We start from the raw sequence: 27851 nt of genomic DNA on the forward strand, positions 1-27851 counted from the left end.
GAGATTAAAAACTATATTTAATGCTTCTCTTGTACAACTATGAGCTCTTATTTTCACAAAGTACCTTTATATTCTAAATGAGGATTTAGAACTGCTTAGGGAAACTAAATATCATCGCCTTTCTCTATCTAATTGTGTTGCCAAATTTATTTATTTATTTGAGATTAAAAACTATATTTAATGCTTCTCTTGTACAACTATGAGCTCTTATTTTCACAAAGTACCTTCAGCAGTTTGTTCAAGAATACAGTTTAGAATAGTGTAACAGTGTTTATGCATGTTGACTTAGAAGTAAAAGGCAGTTAACTGCCACACATGCTTTTAAATGGCCTCATTTCTTCTTTAGGCATGACGAATGCCCATTATGAAGACATCCACGTCCTGATGGAATTTTGTGTCTTTACTCCATCCTTTACATTGAGGAGGAAGCTTACTAAATTGGAAGGCATGGTTGCTTCAATTATTGATGGGGCCAATTTTCCTCTCATTTCTGTCTGGACAAACATCACTAGTTTGGAATATGCTGGGTTCCTGTAAACAAAGGAAGAGTTAAAAAATATAAAGAATTTTTTAAGTTTATCTATTGAGTTTGCAAGTTTATAAGGAGCAGGATTCTTGTCTTATTCACCAATGATTGCCCATATAGTGCTTATGACAGTGTAAACAGTTACTGAAGGAAGGAAGGAAAAAAAATGTAGAGTGATTTGCACACTCATAAATAACTATTTTACATAAAAATATTAAGTAGTCAGACTATATCTCAAAGTCTTCAGTTTTAGTTATCATTTCCTTTTTGTCATTTTATTGACTTTTAAAAATTATAAAATATATGCTTATGAAAGTTTAAACTGTAGAGCATTTTTACAATTCCCCTCACTCTGTTCACCAGAGATAATCACTATTTATAACTCTGACTGTATCTTTTCAGGTTATTGTCTATGGATATACAAAGATAGCATGTATGTACATATATGTATATGTACCTCACATATACGCACATGTACATTCTTGTTTTTACAAAAACGAGACATATTTATTTTTCTGGAACTAGTTTCATTTTCCTCTTAGTATGATATCATGCACCTCTTTGTGTGTCAATCTATACAGATCAGCTTAATTGTTTTTCATGATTGCACATGGTATTTCGTACTCTATTAACCAGTTCTCTATTGACCGTCATGGGGTTGTTTCTCACTTTTTGCCACTGTAAATAAAGCTGCAATAAAGCATCTTGTAATGTATCCATTTGCACTTCTAGAAATACTTACATTGAGTTTCTAGGTCAAAGTTTTTGTGCATTTAACATTTTGAAATGTTATCTCCAAATTGCCTTCCAAGAAGACTGTAGTATTTTACATTCTAACCCAGTGATCTTCAAACTAGAGTATATGAAGACTTGCCAAGGGGTATGAGAGACTGAATAACATTTAAGGGAATAAATTTTCAAATCTCTAACTTCCATGTAACTTTTCCTTAAACTGATCTGAGAATACGTCTCTGATGGAGATGCTGGCTTTTCTCTTGCCACCAGCCTGTTCACACCACCTTCTATTGCTTTACAGAACCAAGGGATGCCTGTCATTCCCCCCGAATAATACTTGAATGGTACCAAGGTGCTTTACTCTGGCATATAAAAATCTCTGAGATGCTAAAGGGAAAATTCAATCTATTGGAAGTGAATTGAGAAAGTGAATGACAGATGACTGGGTAATAAAACCTTACCAAGTCATGTCAATTCTTTGCTTTCAATCAAATGTAAGGATCTAACTGAGTTGTCACCTGATAGGTCATTAAAAACAATTTTTGATTATAGGTCACTATGTAATTCACAGTACATAACTCGGAAGAATTTCAAGGGATTGAATGACAGTGCTAGGGTTACACTCTCTCCATTTTAACTCACTCATTTATGTGAACAAAGTTTCTTATGCTTATTTTATAAAAATGCAACGTAGAAGTAGACTTGATATTAAATGTTGTCTCATTCTATTAGATGGGATATCTAGATCAGCGCTTTTGTCCCATGTTTTTTACAGTTAAATGAGTGTAACTGGTAGAAGCATGGACTCTGAAGCCAGCCTGCATAGTCTGAAGCTGAGCGTTGCTATTACCTATGTGTAACCTTGAGAAAGTTACTTAATCTCTCTGGGCTTCCATTTTCTTTTCTGCAAAATGGGGACAGTAATACAACCGACGTCATGAGGTAACTGTGAGGAGCAAATAGTTAACTTATTTGGTATATGTAAATTGTTTGTAACAGTGTCTGGCACATAGTAAGTGCTAAGTTTTGCTAATAATATGTGTTTCCAATAACAATTTGCTTTTATACTGAACAATTATGTAACTTATTTTTATCAATGTGTAATAATAACAATTTAAACCAGTACACATATAAATATTTTAACATTTAGATACTTGGGGTCATAGAAAATAAAACAAATTTTAAAAATTAGGTACTTATTTTTGCTGAGGTATGATAGAAAATAGACAGATAGTGATTAATAAAAGAACCCAAAGCATAAGATATATTCTATTAGGATAAAATTATGCAAGGGAAAAAGAGTAAAAATATGGGATCAAGGAGAAAAGGAATGACATAAACTTTCTGACTGTTAAAGGTTATATGTATTTTGAAATTGATAATGTAATGGTGGGTTTCAAGTTGTTATGGTATTTAGATTCCATTGGATGCACTTAGAAGGGTGATATAACCATTTTTTTTAAATGTCAGGATTTAGAGTATGCTGGAAATTGCACCCTCTTAATATAACGCTATGAAAAATTTTAACATCAACTTTAAAATGTGCAAGGCAGTATACAGTTTTACAAAACTCTCTTGGGGGGTTTGAAGACCACTGCTCCAACACACGGTGAGTGTCTATATTCTTACACCCTCCCTATGCAGAGTTTAGACTATTTCTACATTGTCTCAAATGGCTGGACTCACTAGCAGTTTGTATGGTCTTAAATCTCCATCTGAGTTTACTAGGGCTTTACACACTTAACAAAGCCTTTCCAACATTTACCGTAGAGTACCTCTACTACAGATAATATGTTTTATAAGTTTACTACAGGACTTGGGCTGCATGGAAAGAGAAGGCACAAAATTACTTTTTTGTCAGTACCCTTCTCCAGCAGGATGCTAGGCAGTTTCCACCCTAGGTGGGATATCTAAATCAGAGCTTTTGTCCGATGCTTTTTGCAGTGGAAGGGAATGGTGACAAGGTGCAAGAAGGGGACTTTGCCTGTGAAGCACACTTTAGGCCGTGTAGCTTCCCAGCTAGAGTCCCCACCAGCAGCTGACGTGCCTATAGCTGATTTGGAGTAATAATCCTTCCCTGTTTTGTTCTTTCCTGCTGTGGAGAATAAAGTCCTGGCCATAGATACAAGACTGACGGATGGGCAGAAAGGCCATATCGTCATCAACATCATCATCTGCATCAATGATCCTGTCCATTAATGTAAATATTTGTGAATACCTTTTAGTTCTCTAATTCAGTAGAGAAAATATTAAGCAGTACGGGTCTAAATGTAATTTTATTTTGACTTCCTTCACAGAAATATTTTTCTCATACTGAGTGGTTTATATCTGACCGCTATAAAGTTTTACACCTGGTTTTATGTGTCAATATCTTTTATTTAATATAAAATCATTTACCAAAAATTAAAACATAACGAATTTGTAGAATGATATACATTGAATTAATATATATGCATTTAAAGACTATGCGTATTGGATGTTACCATCTTATCCCTAGGCTGGCCACCTGTGGGCAGTGACTCATCTCTAATTTCTCCAGCTCTTGCCTTTCTGAATTTACCTACTGGATGGCTCATTCTGCAGGTATCTGTTCTCAGTAGGTAGTCCACTGGAAAGAATTTATTCAAGGTAAAGCATTCATTGCTGATAAACGTAACTGCATTATAATTCTAGAGAATTTACTTTTAATTTGCAAAAATTCCTTAATAATTCACAGAAGTGACACTAATGGAGAAACATAAAACATCAGGTTAAGGTTAATAGGAGGGGGTGAGGATGTTTGTATACATGTGACTAGTGCCAGAAACCTCAAATCATACTTTATAGGGAATTATCCATTCTGATTATACTTAAGACAAAAATACTTAAAAAATTATTTAGGGGCAATTTTTTTCCCAACAGAATATACCAGAACATATTTCTGGTGAGTTAGTTAACAAATTACAAATTGAACTAAAAAACTGTTAAAAAATAAATATATGGAAATAACACTTACTCTTGCAGAGGTCAACATATATAGCCACAAGCATGGTTACAACCACGGATATAATTTGAAGATGGAGGATATGCTGGAAAATCCACCCTAGTAGCTAAGTGATAAAAAAAAAATTAAAATGAAACTTATTCCACAAAGATGAAAAATTCTGTTTCCAGTAGCATATTTTAAAAAATGTATGACATAGCACCTGATTTAGCTTAGTTATTATCAGCAGTGATATTAGTTTTATACATATGTATGTATGTTTGCACATTTGAATGTGTACACAGGCCAAAAATGAAAGAATATCAGTATGATCACTATTGTCCTCTCAAACTTTTTCATGTAGTACTTTGAAAGATGCTGTTATCTTTCACATACAGGAAAAACTGTTAAAAGTATTGTTCAATTACTTTCTGAGATTTGAAGCAGAAATCACAAAGAAAGAGACTTATTCTATTAGGATAGTGGGTTTATATCTGTTTTGGTTTATAAATTTTTAAAATAAAATATTTGATGTAGTTATTTGGTCTCTCAATAGAAGTAGTTTAAATGCCCCTTTCTGCCAATTCCCTGTAGCTAACTTCAATATATAATTAAAAATCAGTAGATTTTGTTTTAGGAATTATGCAGCATAACTGCATATTGTATGTGAAGTTAGAAGGAAGGTGATCTGATTATGATTATGTTTACGATAATTATATATACTCTTCCAAATATATCTGTTTACTCTGTGCGACTGTTTATTCTGTGCAACAGAATATATTTGTTTATTCTGTGCAACCGAATGCTGCTCTTGTCAGAGCGTTTTTCTATATGATTTTAACATAAGCAATCACTTCTGTGGAAATATGTTAAGCACTAGCTTAGGAGACAAATGTGGTTGAATCAATTTCCCATTTTCATGACCTGTTTCATCATCTTAACAGAGCCAATTATGTTGGCAAAATGGTACTGCCAGAAGTGATATTAACATACTTTTTCACTGTTTAAAATATGGAGATTATATTTGTCTTTATTTTTAAAAATTTTGTTATATTCCACAAACAAGCATGGGTCTTTTGTGAGGCGCACAGTATGGTAGTTAGTACAGATTTTGGAAAATCAGAAAGACCTGAGCTGCTTATTAGCTATGTAACTTGATTTCTGTGAACTTCGGTTTCCTCATTGGTGAGAAAATGCATGCAAAATATTTAGCTCAAAGCAAGGTACACAGTAAGCTAGACAACAACAGAAACATTAAGAAGAAAACTATCAGTGATCATCAAAAACTCATTCAAAGAAAATCACTAAAGCAAATTCAGTAGTGATCACTGAATGACTGATTATAACTATTTATTGATTTTATCTTCCATACTTATTTTTTACCTTCCCTCTGACCACTAACAATGAGATAACTGAATGCTTTCAAAATCTAGATAATAACAGATCTGTGATTCAAATGGACAGCATTTTGTGTTACAGGCAATGAGTAAATTTTTATGTGCCCTCATTTAAAAATGAGACGACTCAATGACAACTGTATGAAACTATATGAGACAGCTATGTGAGAGTGATGAACATCAGTCCCCAGTGGAATGGGCAAGAGAGCTAACTGTGTGCGTGAGTGCTGTCAGCAGAGCAATGACTCAGCCCTGGACTCTGACACTTAGAGCCCTGCAGATATATATCAGAGTAACTGCAGCCTTGCTGGAAAATAATAATTAACGACACTTAACTGTCCCTCCCCAAGTAGTTTACCGTAGGGGAAACTATTCACATAGGAGTAGTGAGATTAAATTGAATTACAGGGAAAAAAAGGGCTCTAGGCCATTGTCCTACCAAAGTCCCTTCACCATGAATTATCTGGAGTTCTTGGAGTCCAAAGATCTTTGGGGTGTGAACTGGTATGTTTTAAGTGAATAACGCAAATTAGGAAGTGGTTACTTATTTGTATTTTACAGAGTGACCCATTTTTTTGGCGGGGGGGTGGATAAGGGTGTATCAAAACCTCCAGTTTTGGGCTTCCCTGGTGGCGCAGCGGTTGCGCGTCCGCCTGCCGATGTAGGGGACACGGGTTCGTGCCCCGGTCCGGGAGGATCCCACGTGCCGCGGAGCGGCTGGGCCCGTGAGCCATGGCGGCTGGGCCTGCGCGTCCGGAGCCTGTGCTCCGCAACGGGAGCCACAACAGTGAAAAAAAAAACCTCCAGTTTTTAAAAGAAATATAAGCACATTTATGAAAACACCTATCTATTGAAATTTTCTTCATGAGTTTTTTCAGTTTCTAGATATACCCATTCTATGTAATTTAAATACAAAAGTATATATCCAAAGATCAATTTTGTTTCTTAGTAGTTTTATAATGTATGCTGTGACGTTTTAGCCTGCAAGTATCTATCTATACTGAGTGCTGCAGGGAATATGCTGCAAAAAGGCCAGGAGATTCCATAATCATTGACTATGATATAAATGGCACCTCTAGAATTAGGTAAAACTTCAGGCTTATCTATATTAACATGAATTTGTTGGTCTCACTAAGTAAATACAAAAATAATTAATTGAAAATATTGTTTCTTTCAAACTGAGTTAAAAGTTAAAAAATTTATTAATGACTCATAGTAATTCCAAAGTGTGGGCAAAATGTTTCAACTTACAACTGATAATATCCATATTCCCTTCGCAGTGCTTCAAATACACTAAGTCGATAAAGTCTCGGGGGGATATTGAACCCATGGCAAAACTTTGTGTAATGGTATGACATATGAATGTGTCCTGAAACAAATCAAATCATAAAGATTGCAACAATTATTTAATATTGTTCTTTGTACTGCTCCCCAAAGAATTTCACTGCATAAGGTTGGACTGTATTTGGAAAAAGCAGGGCTTTGAGGTTTTAAGAATTTATCACCAAGTCAACTTGCATTTTCAGTGTTAAAGAAACATTAGATGTATAATTATAAGTGCAAGGCAACAAAAGCAAAAATAAACGAGTGGGACTACATCAAACGAAACTGCCTCTGCGCAGAAAAGGAAACTATCAACAAAATGAAAAGGTGACCTACAGAATGGGAGAAGATATTTGCAAATCATATATCTAACACGGGTTAATATAATCATAAGTGTGACAGAATCAGAAAGGAATCTTGATATTATCTAATCTTTGAATTTTTAGATGAAGAAATTGAAGCCTAACATTAAATTACATGGAGAACTAGAGATATGTATAGAACTAGAACCTGGATTTCCAGTACAATATTGTGTCTACTACCCCACATTGACTAGGTAATATATTCTGAAAAATATATTGACTTAGCAGCCTGTGGTGTAAGGCCTAAAATTAAAGGCCAATATATGTGCTGCTTTGACATCTGGTAAAACTGGGAGGGTTGTGAATGGCCTGACTGCAAGTTCCTCTCCCCACTCTGTTCCCACAGATGAGAACCTTTAGTCCAACAACCCTCCTTATCAGCAGGATCAGACACAATGCCTCCTTATACCTGAGTAGTGCGTTTCAGTTCCCTGCTACCCTGCAGAATTATTCCAACAACTAATCAGATCCTCCTGTAGGAATCAGGGGTCACCTCAACCTCTTGACACTACAAAGCCTGCCTTGCACAACCCCTAGTTATTCACTCTGTTCCTGAGTGCAACTCCTATGTCACACTGCATGACATGGTGCATCCTTGAGAGTTTAGCTAAGCTACTCCATGGTACTGCTGCCTCAGTATCCATTTTGTTTGGCCGAGCAGCCTGCAGGGGCCTTAAACTAACACTCGTCCTCTCATGTAAGGACACCCCCAGATAACAGCTCTCAGAGTCACAAGCAAATGTAAGTTCCTGATATGACTTCCCCAACAGCGCTTCTGATCAACTGTCTCTCCCACTTCCCAGGGCCTTCCCCTTGTGAGCACCTTAGGTAAGATGCCCCCGGTGGAGCATACCAAAACCCTGCTCTTCTTGGTTCCAATTGATCAATCTGGCCTTAGCCCAGGAACCCCAAAGCACTCCACCCACCGACACTAATAAAGGCATGTGCCTCAGGTCCTGCCTCTCTCTGTCTGCAGCCTGCCTCGACCTCCCCACATGCGGCCCTTGAGGTGTGCTCTACACTTCTTCCTCGACCTGTGAGTAATAAACTTCTCTATTTCAATTTCTCTTGTGGTCATTTGTTGAACCTGGCTCACTACTGGCACCCTGTGCTCCACTAACAGATGTTAATTTAACGGAGTCTTAACAGTCCTTCCTAGGCTGTGATTAAGGATTAACAAAGTGCTGTTGATCTCATTTGTCTAGTGCTGGTGTCATGTGTTTGATCACCACCATAACCCTAGAGCAGGAATCCCTTCCTCACCAATGGGGTGAATGAGTCAATTAAAATGCACCCCTGGAAGTGAATGCTACAAACATTCACTGGAAGGCAGACTAATTCTTCTCCCAGTATAATGTGATTCAGAGATACTGTGGTATACTGCAAAAGGCATCAAATTTGGAATCAGGAGATCAGGTATAAGTCCTGGTTATACCATACATTGGCTGTGGTGACCTTGGGCAAATCACAAAATTCCTCTGAATCTGTTTTCAAGTTTTCTGATGCCAAATCTAGTATACTTTCCATTATTACAGCTGACTTGCAGCAACAGCAGAAATATCTGAAATGCTAATGAAACTGTATAATTAGTATCATACAATCATGAATGAAACAGTCCAATGTTTGGATTTTCATTTGTGATGGGCCATGTTCAAATCCTAAGAAGGTCATGGACAGGTGTTCTTTGTGGATAAGAACTACAAGGCCTCTCTACAAGATGAAACTGCTTTACCTTTCTGGGCTTTTCTACAATCTCACCCCAACCCCAGATTTCAAAATCAGTTTAATAAAAGGAGGTAAAGTTAACCTACAGAGTTCTAAATAAATGATAAGGTGATGGCAGATATGTGGGCCATTTGTTTTGATGAGTGAAACTCTAAGAACCAAAGACTCAGTGATGTGGAATTTTACAAATGCAACTGTTTAAGTTTGCATTACTCCAACGTTCACACTTACCAGCTCCTTCTAATAAAGTTATTATTAGCCAAACAGTAGGACTCAATTTTTAAAAGCCGCTTATGAGGTATAATTTACATACCGTGAAGTCTAGCAGTCTTAATAAGTGTCAGACCTATACTGTGCTGTACCAGAGTTCAGAATCCCTCACCCGACTCCTGTCTTCTTCCTGTTCCTCCTTCTTTCTACCAGCTAACAGTCTTTCTCATTTCATTCATGTTTTTCTCCTCCTGAGCTTTCACTCTACCCTCACCTCACCCTGATCTTCTCTTCCCTTTTAAGCCCTATTTGCCTCTTGCATTCTGTCTCTTTCTCTCACCTCTATGACTTTAAATTTCTACTCCATTACCTATATTTTTCTTTCCTCTGTTTTTATTCTCCCTCTTCATTTCTGAGACAATGTATTTGAAAGTGTTTCTAAAACCACAATATAATGTTATTTCACACTTACTCTTTAAAAAAGTCACATGCTGTTTGTTCTTAAGTCCTTACAGTAAGTGTCTACAATGTTCCTGTTATCTAGTGTATTATGACTAAGATAAATCTACTGACTTCCCATCAACAAGGCATGCTTAATCTTTTTATTCTACCTAATGGAGGAGGTGAATCCATGAGTTCAGTCCCCTCAGTAACCGAAGGCACACATCTGCAGGAGAGCTGACCAAGTTCAGAATGTGGTATTCATTTAAAACAGAATAAAGCTAATTGGAATTGAACTCTTGACTAATAAAGAAGGAAGTTTTAAGCTTTTTATAAAAATTTCAACTTGATTTGAACCTATAAAATACAAAGTGTCCACATAATACAGATTTAATAAACTCAAATCACTAAGATAGAAAACTAAAAGTGTACTCATACAGTGAAAGTCCAATATTAAACAGTAAATTACCGAATCAATTTTTTGTACCATGTTGTACACTTTCAATAATTTGTCCCATGTGACCCTGTTTTCAGGTTTGTAGAGGAAATCAGATAGTTTAGATGTTGATTCTGGAATTATTCCTTCAACACGATATCTATAGTTAATGAAATAAAGAAAATTCAAAATTTAATAAGTTTAGTCTAAGTTGAAAACATAATGCTATCACAGTATAAAGCACACTAATTTAGCAAATAATGTAAAGAAAACTTGAAGGTAATATCAGCAATTTAAAATACTAATATTCAATTGGAAGTAGCCAGGTTTATATAAATATGCATTGTAATAATTAATATAAATTATTTAAAAATTCATTTTTCTACAAATTTTGTTTATAATATTTCTATGGTTGTCTTTTTAAAGGGGCTACTTTCATTTAGAATTTTTCTAAACTCTTTCTCATAAACATTTACCTACTGTATTTATCATAAGCCAACAGTAATTGATGAGAAGTTTGTGTGGTTGTACAATATCTTGTGGCCTTAATTCTTAATTGAAGGGTGTAATATGGTCTAAAGCAGAGGTCAGCAGACTTTTCAGTAAAGGGCCAGACGGTAAATAATTTAGGCTTTGCAAGCTTCATGTTCTATGTTGCAACTATTCAACTTTGCTAGTGTATCAGTGAAGCAGCCATAGACAATATATAATGGGCACACTTGTGTTACAATTAAACTCCATTTATAGACATTGACTTCTGAATTTCATTTATTTTTCATATGTCAAGATTTGGAGAAGTAACTAACCTTTATGTTAATCCATCAATAGAATTGGGTTAGGCTATCACAATCAATGAAGTTAGGACAATGTGAGAAAACTGGATTAAAACCCACTGTTTAGCAGTAGGTTGTTAAATGAAAATGAAATCTGAATAATATTGGCCATACTTTCTCTCTCTGTTAATCATTCTTTCTAAACTAAGGAGATAGGTTTAAGTAAAGTCAAAATTTTAAACCTCTAAAAAGTTAAAATTTTTGGAGGAAGTGAGGTAAAAACTAAATGCTATTATTACAGAAAATAGTTGTTATATTTATGAAGAGTTCTTCCTCTGAACCTTGTTTTTATGATTTGGTAAACAAGTAAGTCATTAGACTATTTTTTTGTATGTTAGTCTCTCTTTAAAAGCTCAGCTGGTCCCTAGTTTTCTCTGTGAGATATCCTAAAATTTTCTTAGTATGTAAGGTTTCCTTCCTTCAGATCTACAAAGTTTTTAAGAGCTTATTATTAAGCTCTATAGAAGACAGTGACAAAACAACCTGAATAATTATCAGGTCCTTTGAAAAAGAAGGCAGATATAAAACAGTTAAAATTTAAATACAAAACTATTGTTAAGGGGTTTGTATATACCTCCCTAGATTGCTTTTTTTTTTTATTAATCTGTTCTCTCTCTCTCTAATTATAATGTAAATTTTGAGGATAAAGAGTTTTTGACCTTTTTGTATTTCTAACTAACAACGAATTAGGTGTCTTTAATTAAGCACTTACTATATATTTACTGATAATGACTACCCTTAATCATTTAATAGCACTCTTTTATTGACTGAGTGAACCAACATTTACTGTTTATTATGTTGACCCTTGAACAACATGAAAGTTAGCAGTACCTGAGCCTCATGCAGTCAAAAATCCGTGTATAACTTTAGAGTCGGATCTATTTATCTGTGGTTCCTCCATATCCACAGTTCCACATCCAAAGATTCAATCAACTGCAGACCCTGTGGTACTGTAATATGTATTTATCAAGAAAAAATCCACGAAGTTAAAACCCGTGTTGTTTAAGGGTTAACTATATATATACTTCAGCCTAGCAGACAGTCAGACATATAATCAAAAAATTATTATATGGTTTGATAAGTGTTGAAGAGAGAGAAAGCAAAAAAAAAAAAAAAAATCAAGGTAAGAAGGGGAATAATGTGCTGAAGCTCTTTTTGGAAGGTTTGCCCAAACCCTTTTATAGTTATTCATGATAAAATTAGGGATGGACAATATTGAAATGGAGGACGTTTAGGCATCAGCTGCTTTGTTTCTTCTATTTTGGAGAGGAAGTTTCGATTTTTAACTTTAAGTAACAGTACATACATTACGTATAATTTACAAAAGCATTTTGCTTTTTTCTTTCAAAACTTTGTTTTAAAATTTTATGCATATGGATAGCTATCCTTCTTGTATATTTTAAATGCTTAATATAGAAGTTCTCTATATTTTTAATTTAAATCCTTTATTAATTATGTATACTGCAAATATTATATCTCTGGCTACAGCCTACCTTTTCACTTATTTCTTTGGGTACAGAAGTGTTTCACTTTACCATAGTCAAATTGACCAATATTTTCCATTATGGTTTGTGCTTTTTTATGTCTTCTACAAGATATCCTTCCCTACTTCAAGATCATTAAGCTACTTCCATACATTTTATTCTAAAATTTTATAGTTTGTATTCACATTTAGGACTTTAATCTACCTGGAATGGATATTTGTGTATAGTGTGAGGTCAGCATCTAATTTTACTTTTTACATATAAATAATCACTTATGTTAGCACAACTGATTATAAATAGTTCATCCTTTTCCATTTTTTTGTAATGCCTTATCTGTTACATATCAAGTTTCTACACATGTGTAGGGCCTGATCATACCCATATTATTATTGCAGAGCCTCCCTGACATTTGAAAGAAGCTCCCTAGAAGAGACAGGAACTTATTAAAAACTCTCGATTGAAGTTGGCTTGTAATAATTCTAATAATGCTTTACACCTGTATCTGCATAGTTCTTTACACTGAGATACTTAATATTTGATTTTGCTGATGTTTCATAGTTGCTAGTACACACAGGCAATAAAATTAAAATGTTAGGAGAGTAGCATATAGAGTCAGCCCACCTGTTTTCAAATTCTAGCTCTAGCTCTTACCAGTTATCTGACCTTAGGCAGGTTACTTATTCGAAGTCTTGGGTTTCTCATATGTAGAGAGAGTAATATTTACCTCATAGGGCTGTCATGAGGACTGAATAAATTAATATATTTACAGGATAGTACATGGCATGTATTAACGGTTCAATACATGTTAGCCATTATTATTTCACATATATTGAGTCTTTTATGATAGTCATCCCACTCTGCCTTGTATTATAGGTATTTATGTACTTTTCTCTCTTACAAAGAGTAAAAACTCCTTGAGAAACAAATCTGCTGGATAAAATAATGAAAAATTAACTTTAAGAGGTTTTTTTCTTGAGAATGTCAAGATTATAAGCTTTACAAGTATATGCATTTTTTTCTGATCACTACTATCCTACCAGCACCTAGAAAGTAATTAATGAATAACTGAATATAATGAATGAACAACATCATTTTAAATAAGTCTAGATACCTTGCTGAAAAGTCACAGCTGGAAATCATGCCTTTATAAATTAAGTGTCTTGGGGAACATCCTGTTTTGACTTCACAGTCTTCCCCACTCCATTCATTCATTCATTCATTCATTCATTATAGGGAAAAGTCTTAAAATACTGTGACTTTCTTTTAAGATTGTCTAATTATTAAATATTATATTCACATTTAAGCCTGTAATTCATCTGGAATTTAGATTGGTATAGCTATGAGGTAGAGATCTAATTTCAAATGTTTACACCTTTCTGTTTATCATTCATTAGATAAATACTTAATTGAGCACTTACTATGTGCCAGGTATTGAGGCTACAGGGGTGCTGCAAGACAAAATGTTTCTTACCCTCAAGCTGCTCTGTGATAATAATAATTAGAGCTTCCATTTACTAAACACCTAATATGTGCCAGACACTGTGCGAAGAGCTTTGTGTAAAGTATTTCACCTAAACCTCACAACCCTTATCTATATAATTATTATTCTCATTTTACAGTTGAGAATACAGAGACTTGGAGACATTAAGAAATGTGTTCGACTCTCCTACACTGTTGGTGAGAATGTAAATTGATGCAGCCACTATGGAAAACAGCATGAATGTTCCTTGAAAAACTAAAAATAGAGTTACCATATGATCCAGCAATCCCACTCCTGGGCATGTATCTGGAGAAAACCATAGTTCGAAAAGATAAACGCACCTCAATGTTCACAGCAGCACTATTTACAATAACCAAGACATGGAAGCAACCTAAATGTCCATTAACAGGTGAATGCATAAAGAAGATGCAGTATATATATACAATGGAATATTACTTGGCCATAAAAAAGAATGAACTAATGCCATTTGCAGCAACATGGATGGACCTAGAGACTTTCATACTAAGTGAAGTAAGTCAGACAGAGAAAGACAAATATGATTTGACATCACTTATATGTGGAATCTAAAACATAATACAAATGAACTTATTTACAAAACAGAAACAGACTCACAGACATAGACAACTTATGGTTACCAAAGGGGAAAGGGGGGTGGTGGTAGGGACAAATTAGGAGTTTGGGATAAGCAGATATAAACTACGATATATAAAATAGATAAACAAAAAGGTTTATAGCACAGGGAACTATATTCAATATCTTTTAATAAACTATAATGGAAGAGAAAAAAATGTGTTTGAGTTCATAATAATGCATGATTGAAACTCTGACTGCTTCCCAATCCCATACTCTTTTCACTATATTATACTAATACATTGGGGGGTAGTTTACATATGGGTTTCTATGACTTGGATATGAAAATTGTTATGGGAGGAAAGAAGAATCCCTAATATACATATAAGTTTATCAGCATTTGAGGATTTGTGATTTTTCATATCTTCTCTTTAGGAGAGGGGTTGGCAAACTATGTCCCATAGGTCAAAGCTAGCCTACTTCCTGCTTTTGTAAATAGTTTTATTGAGACACAGCCATACTTATTCATTCATGTATTGTCTATGTCTACTTATGTATTGTGCTTTGGTGCTATCATGGCAGAGCTAAGTAGTTAGAACAGAGACCACAGGGGCTGCAAAGCCTAAAATATTTACTCTGTGCTTCTCCACTGAAAAAGTTTGCCAACTCCTGGTTTAGACTGTCTACTCAATGGCTAATTGTTCATTTTCCAGTCATTTGTAAAGGTGAGAAAAGTTTGAGTTATTGGTATTATATGACTGCAAGGCAGAAATGATTTATTTTGCTTCCTATAAGATTATGAACTATAATTAAAGTTGTGTCTTGGGTAGAGGGTAGGTTACTAGTTAAAAAGTACCTTACCTTGGCCTTCCCTGGTGGCACAGTGGTTAAGAATCCACCTGCCAATGCAGGGGACACAGGTTCAAGCCCTGGTCCGGGAAGATCCCACATGCCACGGAGCAACTAAGCCCGTGCGCCACAACTTCTGAGCCTGTGCTCTAGAGCCCGTGAGCCACAACTACTGAGCCTGCGTGCCACAACTACTGAGGCCCGTGCGCCTAGAGCCCCTGCTCTGCAACAAGAGAAGCCACCAAAATGAGAAGCCCGTGCACCTCAACAAAGAGTAGCCCCCGCTCGCCGCAACTAGAGAAAGCCCGTGGGCAGCAACGAAGACCCAACGCAGCCAAAAATAAACAAACCAAATTTTTAAAAATGAATAAAATCTATCTTTAAAAAAAAAAGTACCTTATCTTAATTCACTAGTTAGAGGTGTATTGGAGTTACTGGCTTTTAAAAAATATGTAAATATCATGCCTCTTTGAAAACATAAAACATCTCTATGTCTTGAATACTTGAATCTATCACTCAATGAGCAATTCAGTACCTACTGTGTTCAAGACTCTTCAGAGATATCAATTTTGTCATATTTGAATCTAAGAACTATATTTTTATATCTATTAATCATTAAAATGAATGGTTCTTTGGATATTCTACTAAGATCTATAATAAAGCTTCATGCTCATTATGAATAAAGTGACCAAGTCAAATTAAAAATATTTTAATTATTCTCTCTTGTCTCTCACAGTTTCTGACAAGCTTTAGCTGGTATGTGGGATAACTGATACATGAAATTGTGTTTCTTATAGATCATCATTTCATGAAGCAATGAACACCTTTTAGTAAATGTGCATTTGTTTCAACATGCTAATTTGGACATGCATCTCTAAATCATTTCATAGCCTTTTATGGCTTCTGTGAATGAGTACTGCTGAACAGTAAACTAGGAGGATAAGGGAGGAGAAAACAGTGGAAAGTGCCTGTTTTTGCATACTAGAAATTATAAACCTGGGGAAGCACCTGTAAGATGATAGGCTTTTTAGTGATCTTATTTTTGGCATTTCCTATGTGATAATTAGAGTTGGGAGTGGGACTTCCAGAGTGGCTATGTGAGGAGCTAAGGAAACCCTCTTCTACACTCATTGAACTGGTGAACATTACCTTTAAAAACTACTTAAATTCCCTAGAAATTGACCTAACAGCACACAGGAAATGAAGAAACATTTATTCAAGAAAAATCTACTAAATCTAGGTAGGAAAAGTCAGAGTCTGTGGCATTTGAGCCACGACCTTCTTCCAGCCACCCCCCTCACTCTACGGTAGCTCTGCTCCAGCTGGGTGCAGACTAGAAGACAGGGGCCCCCTCTCCCCGCCAGATCCAGGCTAGGGCTATGGTTTCATCCTGGGATCAGCAGGACACTGACGTCTCTCATCACCGAAACTCTCAGCTCATGTTGTAGAGGCTCTATTCCCTGCATGCACTGCTCAGAAGACTAGGGTTTCCCGACACCCTGATCTCACTGGTAGGGTGAAGGCTTTGCCCAAGGCACAGTAGGCTGTGAATCCTGGGGCCTGAATCGCCCCTCACCCCTAGAATAACAGGAGCAAACTGAGAAAGTTATGGTACCATCCTTCCCCTATGCTACCCACTTGCTCACGGAGTAGAAGTGTTACTTGGCTTCAGTGTATTAGTGCATAGGTCCCTACTCAGAGCAATCGAAGTGAATGACAGGCTGCCCTTAATCAGAGTAATGAGAGTAGATATACGAGGTTGCCCACACTCAGGAGAAATCAGAGTGGGTGTACTAGGCTGCCCTTACTCAGACAAATCACGCTGGGTATGCTAGGCTGCCCCTACTTAGGAGCAATCAGTCCAATACGTGGCTTGCCGGACTTGCAAGCATTCCCCAAGCCATACACAGATTAAGTAGCGAAGGGCTGAAGTCTTACTGGCTCAAGAGACTTAAGCATAATCTCTGAGTCATCACTGACTGAGCAATAAGCTATTCTGACCACTTTAAAATAAAATCATACTCGTCGCTGGTGGTTTGGAAGAATGTGTGTACCCCAAGGCTATGTCCTCTGGGGAGTGACTGGTGACACAACTTCCAAGCTACTGGCCCCCTGGCTACATGCAGGGCAAAACCATAAAATTCCCTGAACTGTGAAAACAGTTTCCAAACCACACACAGAATTGACAGTAAAGGGTAAAAATCTTACTGGCTTTGGGTGCTAAGCACAACTTGTGACCAATAATGGCTTGTGTTAACCTAGGGATGACCTATAGGATGCCAGGCTGAAAGATAAAAACAAGGACAAAAATCAGGGCAGGCATATCTGAGGCTGCAGACTGGGTGGGTAACAGACTTCACGGAATTAGCCCAGACAAATCACTAAACAAATAAACGCCCAAGCAATAAGAAGTCCTGGGTGAGTGGGTGGAATCTATATCCAGAGTTCCTATAATATATTACCTAAAATGTTCAGTTTTCTTTTTTTTTTTAAGGATTAAAAAAAAATTGATTGATTGATTTTGGCCAAGCCACGCAGCATGCAGGATGTCAGTTCCCTGACCAGGGATCGAACCTGCGCCCTCGGCAGTGCAAGTGCAGAGTCCTAACCACTGGACCTCCAGGGAATTCCCTAAAATGTCCAGTTTTCAAGAAAACTGTGAGGCATGCATGCAGAGAAACATGGAAAGTGTCATCTATACACAGGAAAAACAACAGGCAATAGAAACTATTTGTGGGATATTTGGGTAAATTTAAAAATGAAATTATTTAGCTTAGTGTGTGACATACAGTAGATTAATAGGGGAATTAATAGGGAACATAGGGGAATGTGTCAGCTGAACTGTGTGCTGGTAGGTCTGTATTTCATCTCTTGAGGGTAGAAAGGAAAAAAGTTCCAACCAAAGAACGGGCCCCCTTCTCATGCATATAGGCAAGTGCTCAAAGCTAACCACAAAAGGAGCTTTTTGGGTGGGAAATTAATAAGAAAGGGTGAAAGTGTTGAGAAAATATCTTCAGGTTTTGTTGTTGTTCTGTAGTTATAAGGGAAACAAATATGTTTAAATGCTTTCTATTTGGCAGCCAATATAACATAACTAAAGTCCACAAATTCATTCAGGAAATATTTATTAAGTGTTTGTGTGACAGACACTGTTCTGGTGTTAGGGATACTACGATGAACACGAGCTTATTTCTAGTCTGGTTCTTGTTCAAGTTCCTATTCTCAAGTTTATATTCTAGTAAGAGAGACGTAATAAGACAACAAATGAAGAAGATAAATTTCATCTAGTGATAGATGCTATGAAGAAGGTAACAGCAGAATAGGGTAGTAAACAGTGGCTTGGTGTATTTGAGAACTTTGACCAATTGGCCAGGAAGGTCACTCTGAAGAGAAGCAGTGAAGCTGAGATCTTGAAAACAAAAATGACATCAGCCTTAGAAAGACTTGGGTGAAGAGCACGCTAGGCAAGAAAAGAGCAACTACGAAGGCTCTGAGATGGCTTTAAGTTCAGTGCGTTCGTGCAAACAGTAGTCTTATGTGGCTGTAGCATAAGGAGAGCAAGGATGCAGTGGTAGGAGAGGTCAGAGAGGTAGGTGGGGGCCAGATAGTGCCTTGCAGAGCATAACAAAGCCTTTAGAAGATTTTAGCCAGGGGAGCAACACTGAATTATATTTCAAAAATCTACTTTAACCATTGTGTGAAGAATAGGATGTAGTTGAGTAAAGGTATATATGAGGAATCCACTAGGAAGTTACTGAAATACTCCATGAGATGCCAGAGAATGATAGTAGAGAGATAATGAAAAATAAATCACTTCTCTCTGTACATACCTAGTCAATTAGAGCTTCTATTAGAATCCAAATCTGAGATGAGTGACCCATTATCTATCTAGGTCAATGTTTTGCAAGCATGTTCTTTGTTGAAAACATTTGGAAGACTCTGAATTACAGTTTGACAGATGTCTTTACTTTAGGACTTCTCTGAACCTTACAGAAAATAGTCTAGAGTGTTTTGAAAAACTTGACAATGCAACCCATTTTCCCCACAGGGCATTTTGAAGGATAATTTCTCCCAGACACTAGCTTGGCAAACCATATTAGACCATGTTATATATCCCCAAAGTGTGCAATGTTTATACTTTGTTGTCCAGTCTAAATTAACATGCATATGTTTCTTGCTTTGATTATTTATAACCCTATAAATAAAACTGTGAAGCTTGAAGTACTGGAAAATTTTAAGCTTCCCTAGCTTTTTCCCTTGATTTATTTGACGGCAATCTCACCTTCTTCTCATTCCAAGCTGGGGGAGGTAAACGTTTCAACTGAGGCAGACCAACCTGATCAACATGTTCAGATTGATTTCCTTTGGAAGAACCTAAATATCTGCCCCAGCTGATTTAGAATAATATAGATATTTTGAAAAATACTAACTGCTCCAGTCACACTCTCCTTCTGTACATAAACATGCTAAATTTAGAAGAATCGGTGGGCTGTGCTTGACAAAAGCATGCAAAATTGAGATTCGTGTATCTTCTAGCAGTCTTAATTTTGAAGTTGTGCTTGGTATTTATTGGATGATAGTTCAACTGTAAAAAAGAATTAAAAGAGAGTTTGCCAAAATCAATGTGTGATAGGCAGCCTCTAAAATGGCCCCCAGTGATCTCCACTTCTAATAAACTGAATACTGCCAAAATGATGGGGGGGGGGGGTCACTTCCATGATTAGGTTACAGAAAGACTCTGGCTTCTATCTTGTTTGCTCTTTCTTTGGCTCTCTCCTAAATCCCTCCCTCTGAGGGAGGAAAACTGGCATGTTGTGAATAGCCCTATGGAGAAGCTCATACGTCAAGAACTGAGGAAGGCTTCCGGCCTAGAGCTGGCAAGTAGCTGAGGTCCCCAGTCTAACAAGCCCACGAAGAACTGACTGCCAGTGACTGTGTAAGTGAGCTTGGAAGCAGAGCTGCCTTCAGATGTGACCTAAGCCCCAGACCACACCGTGACTGCAGCCTTGTGAGAATCCTTGAGGCACAGGCACCAAGCTAAGCTATACCTGGATTCCTGATGACATAAACCATGAGACAGTGTCTGTTAAATCACTAAGATTTGGGATAAGATATTACTGTGCATTAATAAATCAACTAGTATGCAGTGCATATAAATTTCTCTTAAAGCAAGTGCAAAAAGTTTCAATTTCTTTTGTCTGTGTAGTATGGCATGTAAGAGTACAATATCATTGATGAAAAATTTGAATAAAGCTTTAAAACAGCCTTATTGAGGCTATTTTTTGAATGGCTCTAGGCATTGTGTAGAGCACCTTGTATAAAAGTACCCAGCAAGTATTTGTAGAATAAATACCTTCCATGGTTTCTTTGATGCATAGGTTGCCGTCCACACTGGTCTGACCTGGAAGGCACCAAAAAACTACAACATCCAAAAGTTTATTCCCATAGTGTGCCTGGGCTTGACGTTACCCACTCCCTGCTCAATCTATTTTCAAAAGTGCAACTATTAGAATCATTAATTATTTAGATAACAAAGGTAGGGATTACCTTCCTGATAATTATTAAAATGAATAGGAGAAAGTACACCAGCTTTGTCCTACAATAAAAAAATTGAAATGAAACACAAGATAGATAGAGTCAGATGAAAAAAAGAGCAATAAGCACAAAACAGAGTAGTGAAAAGGAGTGGACCCCTACCCCTCAAAAATAAACTAAATAATATTTGGTTTTCTCAATAGCATATGATGATCTGATGGCATTAACGTGATATCACGAGCAACAGAGGAACAACTCTTAAAAGGAAGGAAGGTTTAAAATGTCAGCACAGGGCTTCCCTGGTGGCGCAGTGGTTGAGAGTCCGCCTGCCGATGCAGGGGACACGGGTTCGTGCCCCGGTCCGGGAAGATCCCACGTGCCGCGGAGCGGCTGGGCCCGTGAGCCATGGCCGCTGAGCCTGCGCGTCCGGAGCCTGTGCTCCGCAACGGCAGAGGCCACAGCAGTGAGAGGCCAGCGTACCGTAAAAAAAAAAAAAAAAAAAAATGTCAGCACAATTTCCCTTAGAGTACTTGTATCTGAAATAACAGGATCCTCAAAAATATTCTTGAAAGCAGTTTACAGAATAAATTATATATGTTAGCAAGAGGAATATATTGGGAAAATAAACTTTATCTTTAAGTGGTTCATTTAATGGAAAGGTCAAGTGTTTAAAAGACCACGAAATACTGTTAGAAAGAAAATATCAATCTATTTTTATAGTAATTATTTCTTGAAGTGGAAATTTCCTATCTTAGCGAATTATTCACTAGAAGTGATTTTCTTTTCTGATTGTCTTCCGATTTGGAAATTAGATGGTACATATTGCTCATTTTATTAATTTTACATTTCAAACAAGTGACTTTATAATTTCTACTTCCTGTTCACTATCAAATAACGTTTTATAGCTAATGAAGTAGCATTGAACTCTAGATACATCAATGTCATTGAATTCAAAACAATGATTGTAAATAGGAGATTGTACTTACAGATTTCCATGGAATTTCTTAGAAGCCTTGCTGGAAACAGTTATCTTTTTCTCAAAGGGGAATAAAAATCCACAAATAAATTAGCTGTCAGATACAGAAAAAATGAAAAACAAAAAAACAAAAAATAAAGCAAAAGTAAAAACTTCTTTTGGCTTGTAAAAGAAAATATTTTTTAAAATGTCTTTGCAATGAATTGTTTCTCATTAAAAAACAAACTCTTGAAACATATTTAACTTCTTTTCTTACTGAAGTCTTAACCACTTTCCAGCCTGATGTATCTTGATAGTAACCTAAAATTTCTTGAGCAGTTTGTTGGGCAAGTGCCTTATAGTCCAGCTACCTGCAAAGTTTTAAAAACAAATGACTGATGAGAATGTAATCGTACAAAAACTTTTTAAAATGCTGTGTTACATTTTAATACTATTTCTATGTCTGTCACATAGCAATGAACAGTAACTACTTTTGGAATGCATGCATGCATGAATCTCTTCCTTTTTATTCATAGTCTTTCAAGTGAGAAAATGTGATATAGTAAAAAGAGCAGGCTTTGGCTTTGGAGTCAAAGAGACCTGGGTCAACTCCTGTCTCTGCCACAGACTAATTGTGAACCATGTTATTTCATATTTCTCTTTCCTCATTTTCTCAAGTTGTAAAGCTGGGACAATACCTAACCTGGTAGAACTGATATGAGGATTAAATGAAATAATGCACTTACATGTCTTACCCCTTTGCCTGGCACATAATAGTTATTCAATAAATTGTTGTTTCTAACAGCTAAATCATGCTTCCTTTCTCTTGTAAAACAGCATAATCTGTTGATCATGTGTTACTGGGAATTCATCTTTTTAAAGCTAGTGGCAGTGGCACTAAATGATCTGACCCCTGCCTTCCTCTCCAAAGGCAATTCCTACCTGTCTCCTTCTCTCCCACTTAGCTCCACTCATACTGACCTCCTGGTTGTTCCCCAAATACAACCAAGCAACTTCCCACCTCAGGGCCTTTGTACTTGCTGTTCCCTCTGTTTGTAATGTTCTTCCCCAATATGTTCACAGGACTGACTCCTCTTCTTTGGTGTCTCTGCTTAAATGTTACCTCTTCAGAGAGGATCAAATTCACATCAATTCAACTCAAACACATTTACTGAATCCTTGCTAAGGGTTAGATATTGTGGTAGATGTGGAAAAAAAGGTTGAGTAAGACGCTGTTTCTGCTTTGAATGAGCTCAGGAAGGTGGAGTCTCATTGGTGCTTTGGCCCATCACCCAGTTTTCAATTAAGGGAAGCTGGCTGGTGTGGTGGAAAGAATATGACAACACAGAGCTGGATTCAAATCTTGGTTTTGCCAGTCACCACCAGCTTTATCATTCTGAGTCAACTGCTTAAACTTTGAACTTCAGTTTTCACTTCTATAGATTGGGAATAGTAATACCTATCTCATGGGGTCATTGTAAGGATTAAGTGAGTTAATATATGTAGAAGTGATTGAAACAGTGTCGGGCCCCTTCTTGGTGATCAAAACGTTTGTTTTTTTTCTTAAAATGGACACATTTAAATCTACCTTAAAAAAAACTCTCCTAAGAGCTGCCTGAATAAACCTTCTTAAAGTTTAATTATCAGCACACGTCTTCCTTAGCTCTCACCTAAAGACCTTTAGGTGGGATCATAAATCTATTTTCTCGTGTTTAGTTCTCCGGCAAGGCACAGCACATAGTTGACATGTATATTTGAAAAGCATTAGTAAACCATTATAATTCCTCCTTCCTAGTAGACTCATGGTTACTTTACCTTTCCTAGTAGATCTAGTCCAGAATTTTAATAACTATTAGGACTCTTCTCCAAATCCTTGTGGAGATCTCCATAGCTTTCAACTTGTGAAGGAATGAAGTGGAAGTAGAATTATTCTGATCCATGAATTAGGTAAATATATTTGATAATTTCCTTAATGTTTTCTCAGTGTCCTTTATTTATACTTTATGTACTCATTTGGAAACGTGATATATCTGTCCTCAATGAAAGAAAAAGGTAGTAAGAGAAAATAAATTAGTGAAGTCTTAACCACTTTACAGCCTGATGTTTCTTGATAGTAACCTAAAACTTCTTGAGCAGTTGTTGGGCAAGTGCCTTATAGTCCACCTACATTTCCTAGTAGATCTAGTCCAGAATTTTAATAACTATTAGGACTCTTCTCCAAATCCTTGTGGAGATCTCCATAGCTTTCAACTTGTGAAGGAATGAAGTGGAAGTAGAATTATTCTGATCCATGAATTAGGTAAATATATTTGATAATTTCCTTAATGTTTTCTCAGTGTCCTTTATTTATACTTTATGTACTCATTTGGAAACGTGATATATCTGTCCTCAATGAAAGAAAAAGGTAGTAAGAGAAACATTAAAGATAATGTTTTTGAAAAAGAACCTTTAAGAAATTATCTGTAAAAAGAATAGGTTAAAAAGATACTTAGGTGGAATGTGGATAAAAATGTCTAAGTTTTTAAGGTCATGCTATTAACAATCCTTGGCTGGTCCCTGACCTGGGCTTGTCCCAGCATATATAACACTTTATTTCCTACCAGCAACATACGTGATACTGAAGGATCAAGAAATTGCAGATTCTTTGGAACATACCACTAGCATGTAAACTTCCTGCAGGGACTTTGTCTTACTCATTTTTTTTTTTTTTTTTTTTTTTTTTTTGCGGTACGCGGGTCTCTCACCGTTGCGGCCTCTCCCGTTGCGGGGCACAGGCTCCGGACACGCAGGCTCAGCGGCCATGGCTCACGGGCCCAGCCGCTCCGCAGCATGTGGGATCTTCCCGGACCGGGGCGCGAACCCGCGTCCCCTGCATCGGCAGGCGGATTCTCAACCACTGCGCCACCACGGAAGCCCTGTCTTACTCATTTTCAAATCACTAGCACTACTTACTGCCACAATAAACATGTGTTTAATTGAACCACTCAACTAAATTTTGTAGCTTCCGGACTTTTTCATTTGCTAAGAAAAAAAGGGAAAGTTAAGCTTAGTGGGCTAGAGAGGGTGAAGAGAAGAAAAGAGCAAACAGCAAGACTACAGTTCTATTACCTGGTGATGTAACGTCGGATGAACTGGAACATATTCAGATGGAGTAACGGTCAAGGATATCTTCACCCATAGGGTCAGTGAAAAATAAAACACAAACCAACACTGAGCTGGCATCTTTTTCTGATACACCACTCGGTTGAAACTGGATTCTTCGCACCTCATATCCCGTCCCAGCCTTGTAGACAGGTTCACACTTGTTGTTAAGTGGGTCTTTACATCTGTTTGTATAATCTCCCCGTTTCTGGGTTGCCTGACTGGGTCCCCAATCCGTGCTGGGTCACTGCCATTCTTCCCTGGGAATCAAGGTCCCCAAGAAGTTTGTTAAATCCCATCCCTGGCCAAACTCCCTCCTCCAATTCCGCGTCTGCTTTGAGGGTGAGGGGCCAGCTGGAAACCCAGGAAGGCCGGGCTGAGGGATGGGAAGGGGAAGGCCCTGAAGAGGAGGGGGAAAAGTGGTCGGGGGATCTGCCCCCCCGGCCGAATCGGTGTCTTATCAGGGGAGGGGGTGCTCTGAAAGCGGGGAGGCCGAGCGTGCTGGAAGGACTGTGGCTGTAGAGCTGGCTCTCAGCGACCGAAACGGCAGCCGCCAGGGCCCCAGGTCCCCATCCCCGCCCCGTCCCGTCTCGAAGCCCCGGGAAACTGGCCGAAGGAAGCTCAGCCTGTCATACGCGCAGCCCGGCCGCGCGGAGCCGTGACCGAGGTGGGGAGGGCACGCGGGGTAGCGACGCGGAGGTAGTCGAGAACCTCCCCGCCCAAGAAAGACCAGGAGGGAGAAACTACACTTCCCAGCAGGGAGAGCGACCTAACGCCCTGCCCCTCGCCCTGCTAGCCCCAGCGCCCGAGCGCCACGCATGCGCACCGCAAGCCAGCGCCATGTTGGGTCAGTTTGAAAGGGAGCGCGGGCGCCGCGCTCGGCTGTGATGGCGGAGGAACCTGCGAGCTGGCGGAGCCTGAGGCCGGGCGGCGTCCGGGTCTGGGTGCTTTGTGGCGTCTCCCGTCGGGTGGCAGGCCAGGGCTTTGGGTGGAGAGTTGAGGACGTGTGCGCTTTTCTCTCTTTTCGGGCCTTCGTCGGTGAGTTCGGCCGGAAAAGGGCGTGTATTTTCGAAAGGCGTCCCATCCTTTGACGGCCCGAGGGGAGGGGTGGGCTGTCTCCCGAGGGAGGGGGCGGGATGAGAGTCCCTGTGGAAAGCGGGCAACTTTAGGGGGAGGGTCGCGGAACGGGACGGAGAGGACCTGACTTGGACCTCGAGGCGCTGTCGGCGATTGAAGCGGGCGGGGAGGCAGGGTCTTGGGCTTTAGAGGCCGTCACCTCGGCAAAACTGTCCGCTCGCTCTTGTTGTCTGATGAATGGTTTGTGAGAAGCCTGTGTCTGGGACTGCGGTGGCGGGGTGGGTGCTGGAATCCCCGGGGGAGGTGTTTCCTAGTTAAGGGCGGAAGCTTTGAAGCCGAAGATGCTCCGCTGCAGGGGCGCCAGCGATCTTCGCTTTCCAGGGTCATTAATTCTTTTTTTTTTGCTGCAGAACAAACACGTTCATTTTGATAACATAAATCAGAGCTGTTATTTCTCAGAGTTGTTCTTCATTTCCTGTGAGATATTCTCATTGGTAATTTAACGCTCTACGTTCTGTTTTTGAATGAAAGGTAGTAGAGATCTCTGGCCACTCGTGCTAACGTTCTTTTCGTCGGAATGATGGATTTCCTTTTGGAGATACACCTGGAAGTGGTAACGGAAGAAATGGTAAGATGCAGGGAATTTGCTTCCAAATAATTCTGTGGCGGAAGCGAGGAGAAGTGGGTGGATAGAGTTTCGTTGTGTTGGTAGTTGAAGCAGGATGATGGGTGCATAGGAGTTGATTAAACTTTTCTTTCTTCTTTGGTGTACTTTTGGAAACTTTGCACAGTAGAAATTCAGTTGTGGATTTTCTTTTTGCCTCCTGTGAGTTAAGATAAATGTTATTACCCACTTACTGAGCACTGTAATCCAACAGCTTTCTCTTTTAGGGTTTTGTTTTCGTTTTCAAGGTTTTGTAAAATAATTTATAAAATCGGTAACCTGTCCTGTGTTGCAGAAAGGGAGGAAACGTTTGGTCAAGTTTGTTAATCCAAGCAATATTTACTTGAGAAAAGTTAAAATCATTAGTGAGAGGGGTGAAGAAAGGGCAGAGCTGACTTGGCCTAGCCATTCTTTAGAGGTATACCAATAGTATCACAGCATTCAGGGAAATCAGAGGCTAAATAACCATTATCTTATGTTCTGCTGCTGCTTGCACTGACTAGTGTCAGCTCTGACCTTTTACTCTTTTCTTCTTAAACGGAAAACTTTCTCAGTATTTTAAAGTCAAATTTGACAGTTATTAAGATTACATTAAAAGTTGTTAAAACTTAAACATTCCAAAAATTATAGCCAAAAATTAAACATATTAATTTTATAACATCATAGCATGTGTTAAGTCCTAGACATTAAGCTTTCATTTTTACTTCAGAAAATCCACTGATTTAATTCTAAAAGAATGTCATATTATTTACTGAAGTAGTGCCTGTTCATTCTGTTATTTCTTAGGTTTTCAAATATAGATCCTATTGTTGCTATATTAAGGTAGACTGAAATTCTCTCAATTTTAAAAATGGAAAAACAGATGAATACATTAAGGCAATTTCCAAACTATTAAGTCTCCTTTGAAAGAGAGGTGGGCTGAATCCATTTTACATCAGAATTGAAAATAGTGAGGATAGTATCAAAAATGAATGTCAGGGGGCTTCCCTGGTGGCACAGTGGCTGAGGGTCCGCCTGCCGATGCAGGGGACGCGGGTTCGTGCCCCGGTCCGGGAGGATCCCACATGCCGCGGAGTGGCTGGGCCCGTGAGCCATGGCCGCTGAGCCTGCGCGTCCAGAGCCTGT

General features: G+C 38.1%; 3 protein-coding genes and 1 non-coding gene across 17 annotated transcripts in view; 2 read left to right on the top strand and 2 right to left on the bottom strand.

Annotated features, from left to right (window-relative positions):
- POLI (DNA polymerase iota) overlaps positions 1-14525 on the top strand; it is a 61501-nt gene extending 46976 nt beyond the window's left edge. For 6 of the 13 annotated variants that reach the window (XM_028480686.2, XM_028480687.2, XM_055080681.1 and 3 more), the window contains 5 exons: positions 2037-2203; positions 3365-3461; positions 3759-3889; positions 7390-8341; positions 14054-14525. The gene's annotated coding sequence lies outside the window, so the exon portion shown is untranslated. The remainder of the gene's footprint in view (positions 1-2036; positions 2204-3364; positions 3462-3758; positions 3890-7389; positions 8342-14053) is intronic. The other 7 variants (XM_028480676.2, XM_028480677.2, XM_055080682.1 and 4 more) reach the window with 7 other exon arrangements.
- On the bottom strand, positions 443-27135 carry STARD6 (StAR related lipid transfer domain containing 6). Its single transcript, XM_024132303.2, has 8 exons — positions 27070-27135; positions 26186-26372; positions 25886-26131; positions 24953-25245; positions 21876-21925; positions 10151-10277; positions 4257-4350; positions 443-531 (listed from the first exon to the last, which is right to left on the bottom strand). The coding sequence occupies exons 1-8, from the start codon at positions 27133-27135 to the stop codon at positions 509-511; spliced, it is 1086 nt and encodes a 361-aa protein (XP_023988071.2). The 3' UTR covers positions 443-508.
- Positions 17908-17980, bottom strand: TRNAA-UGC (transfer RNA alanine (anticodon UGC)). Its single transcript has one exon. It is a non-coding gene; the product is annotated as a tRNA-Ala (tRNA).
- The window catches only part of C19H18orf54 (chromosome 19 C18orf54 homolog), a 45471-nt gene continuing 43557 nt past the window's right edge, over positions 25938-27851 (top strand). For both annotated transcript variants that reach the window (XM_055080685.1, XM_007119477.4), the window contains exons 1-2: positions 25938-26023; positions 26594-26690. The gene's annotated coding sequence lies outside the window, so the exon portion shown is untranslated. The remainder of the gene's footprint in view (positions 26024-26593; positions 26691-27851) is intronic.

Source organism: Physeter macrocephalus, chromosome 19 (assembly GCF_002837175.3).
Source record: "Physeter macrocephalus isolate SW-GA chromosome 19, ASM283717v5, whole genome shotgun sequence".
Lineage (NCBI taxonomy): Eukaryota > Metazoa > Chordata > Mammalia > Artiodactyla > Physeteridae > Physeter > Physeter macrocephalus.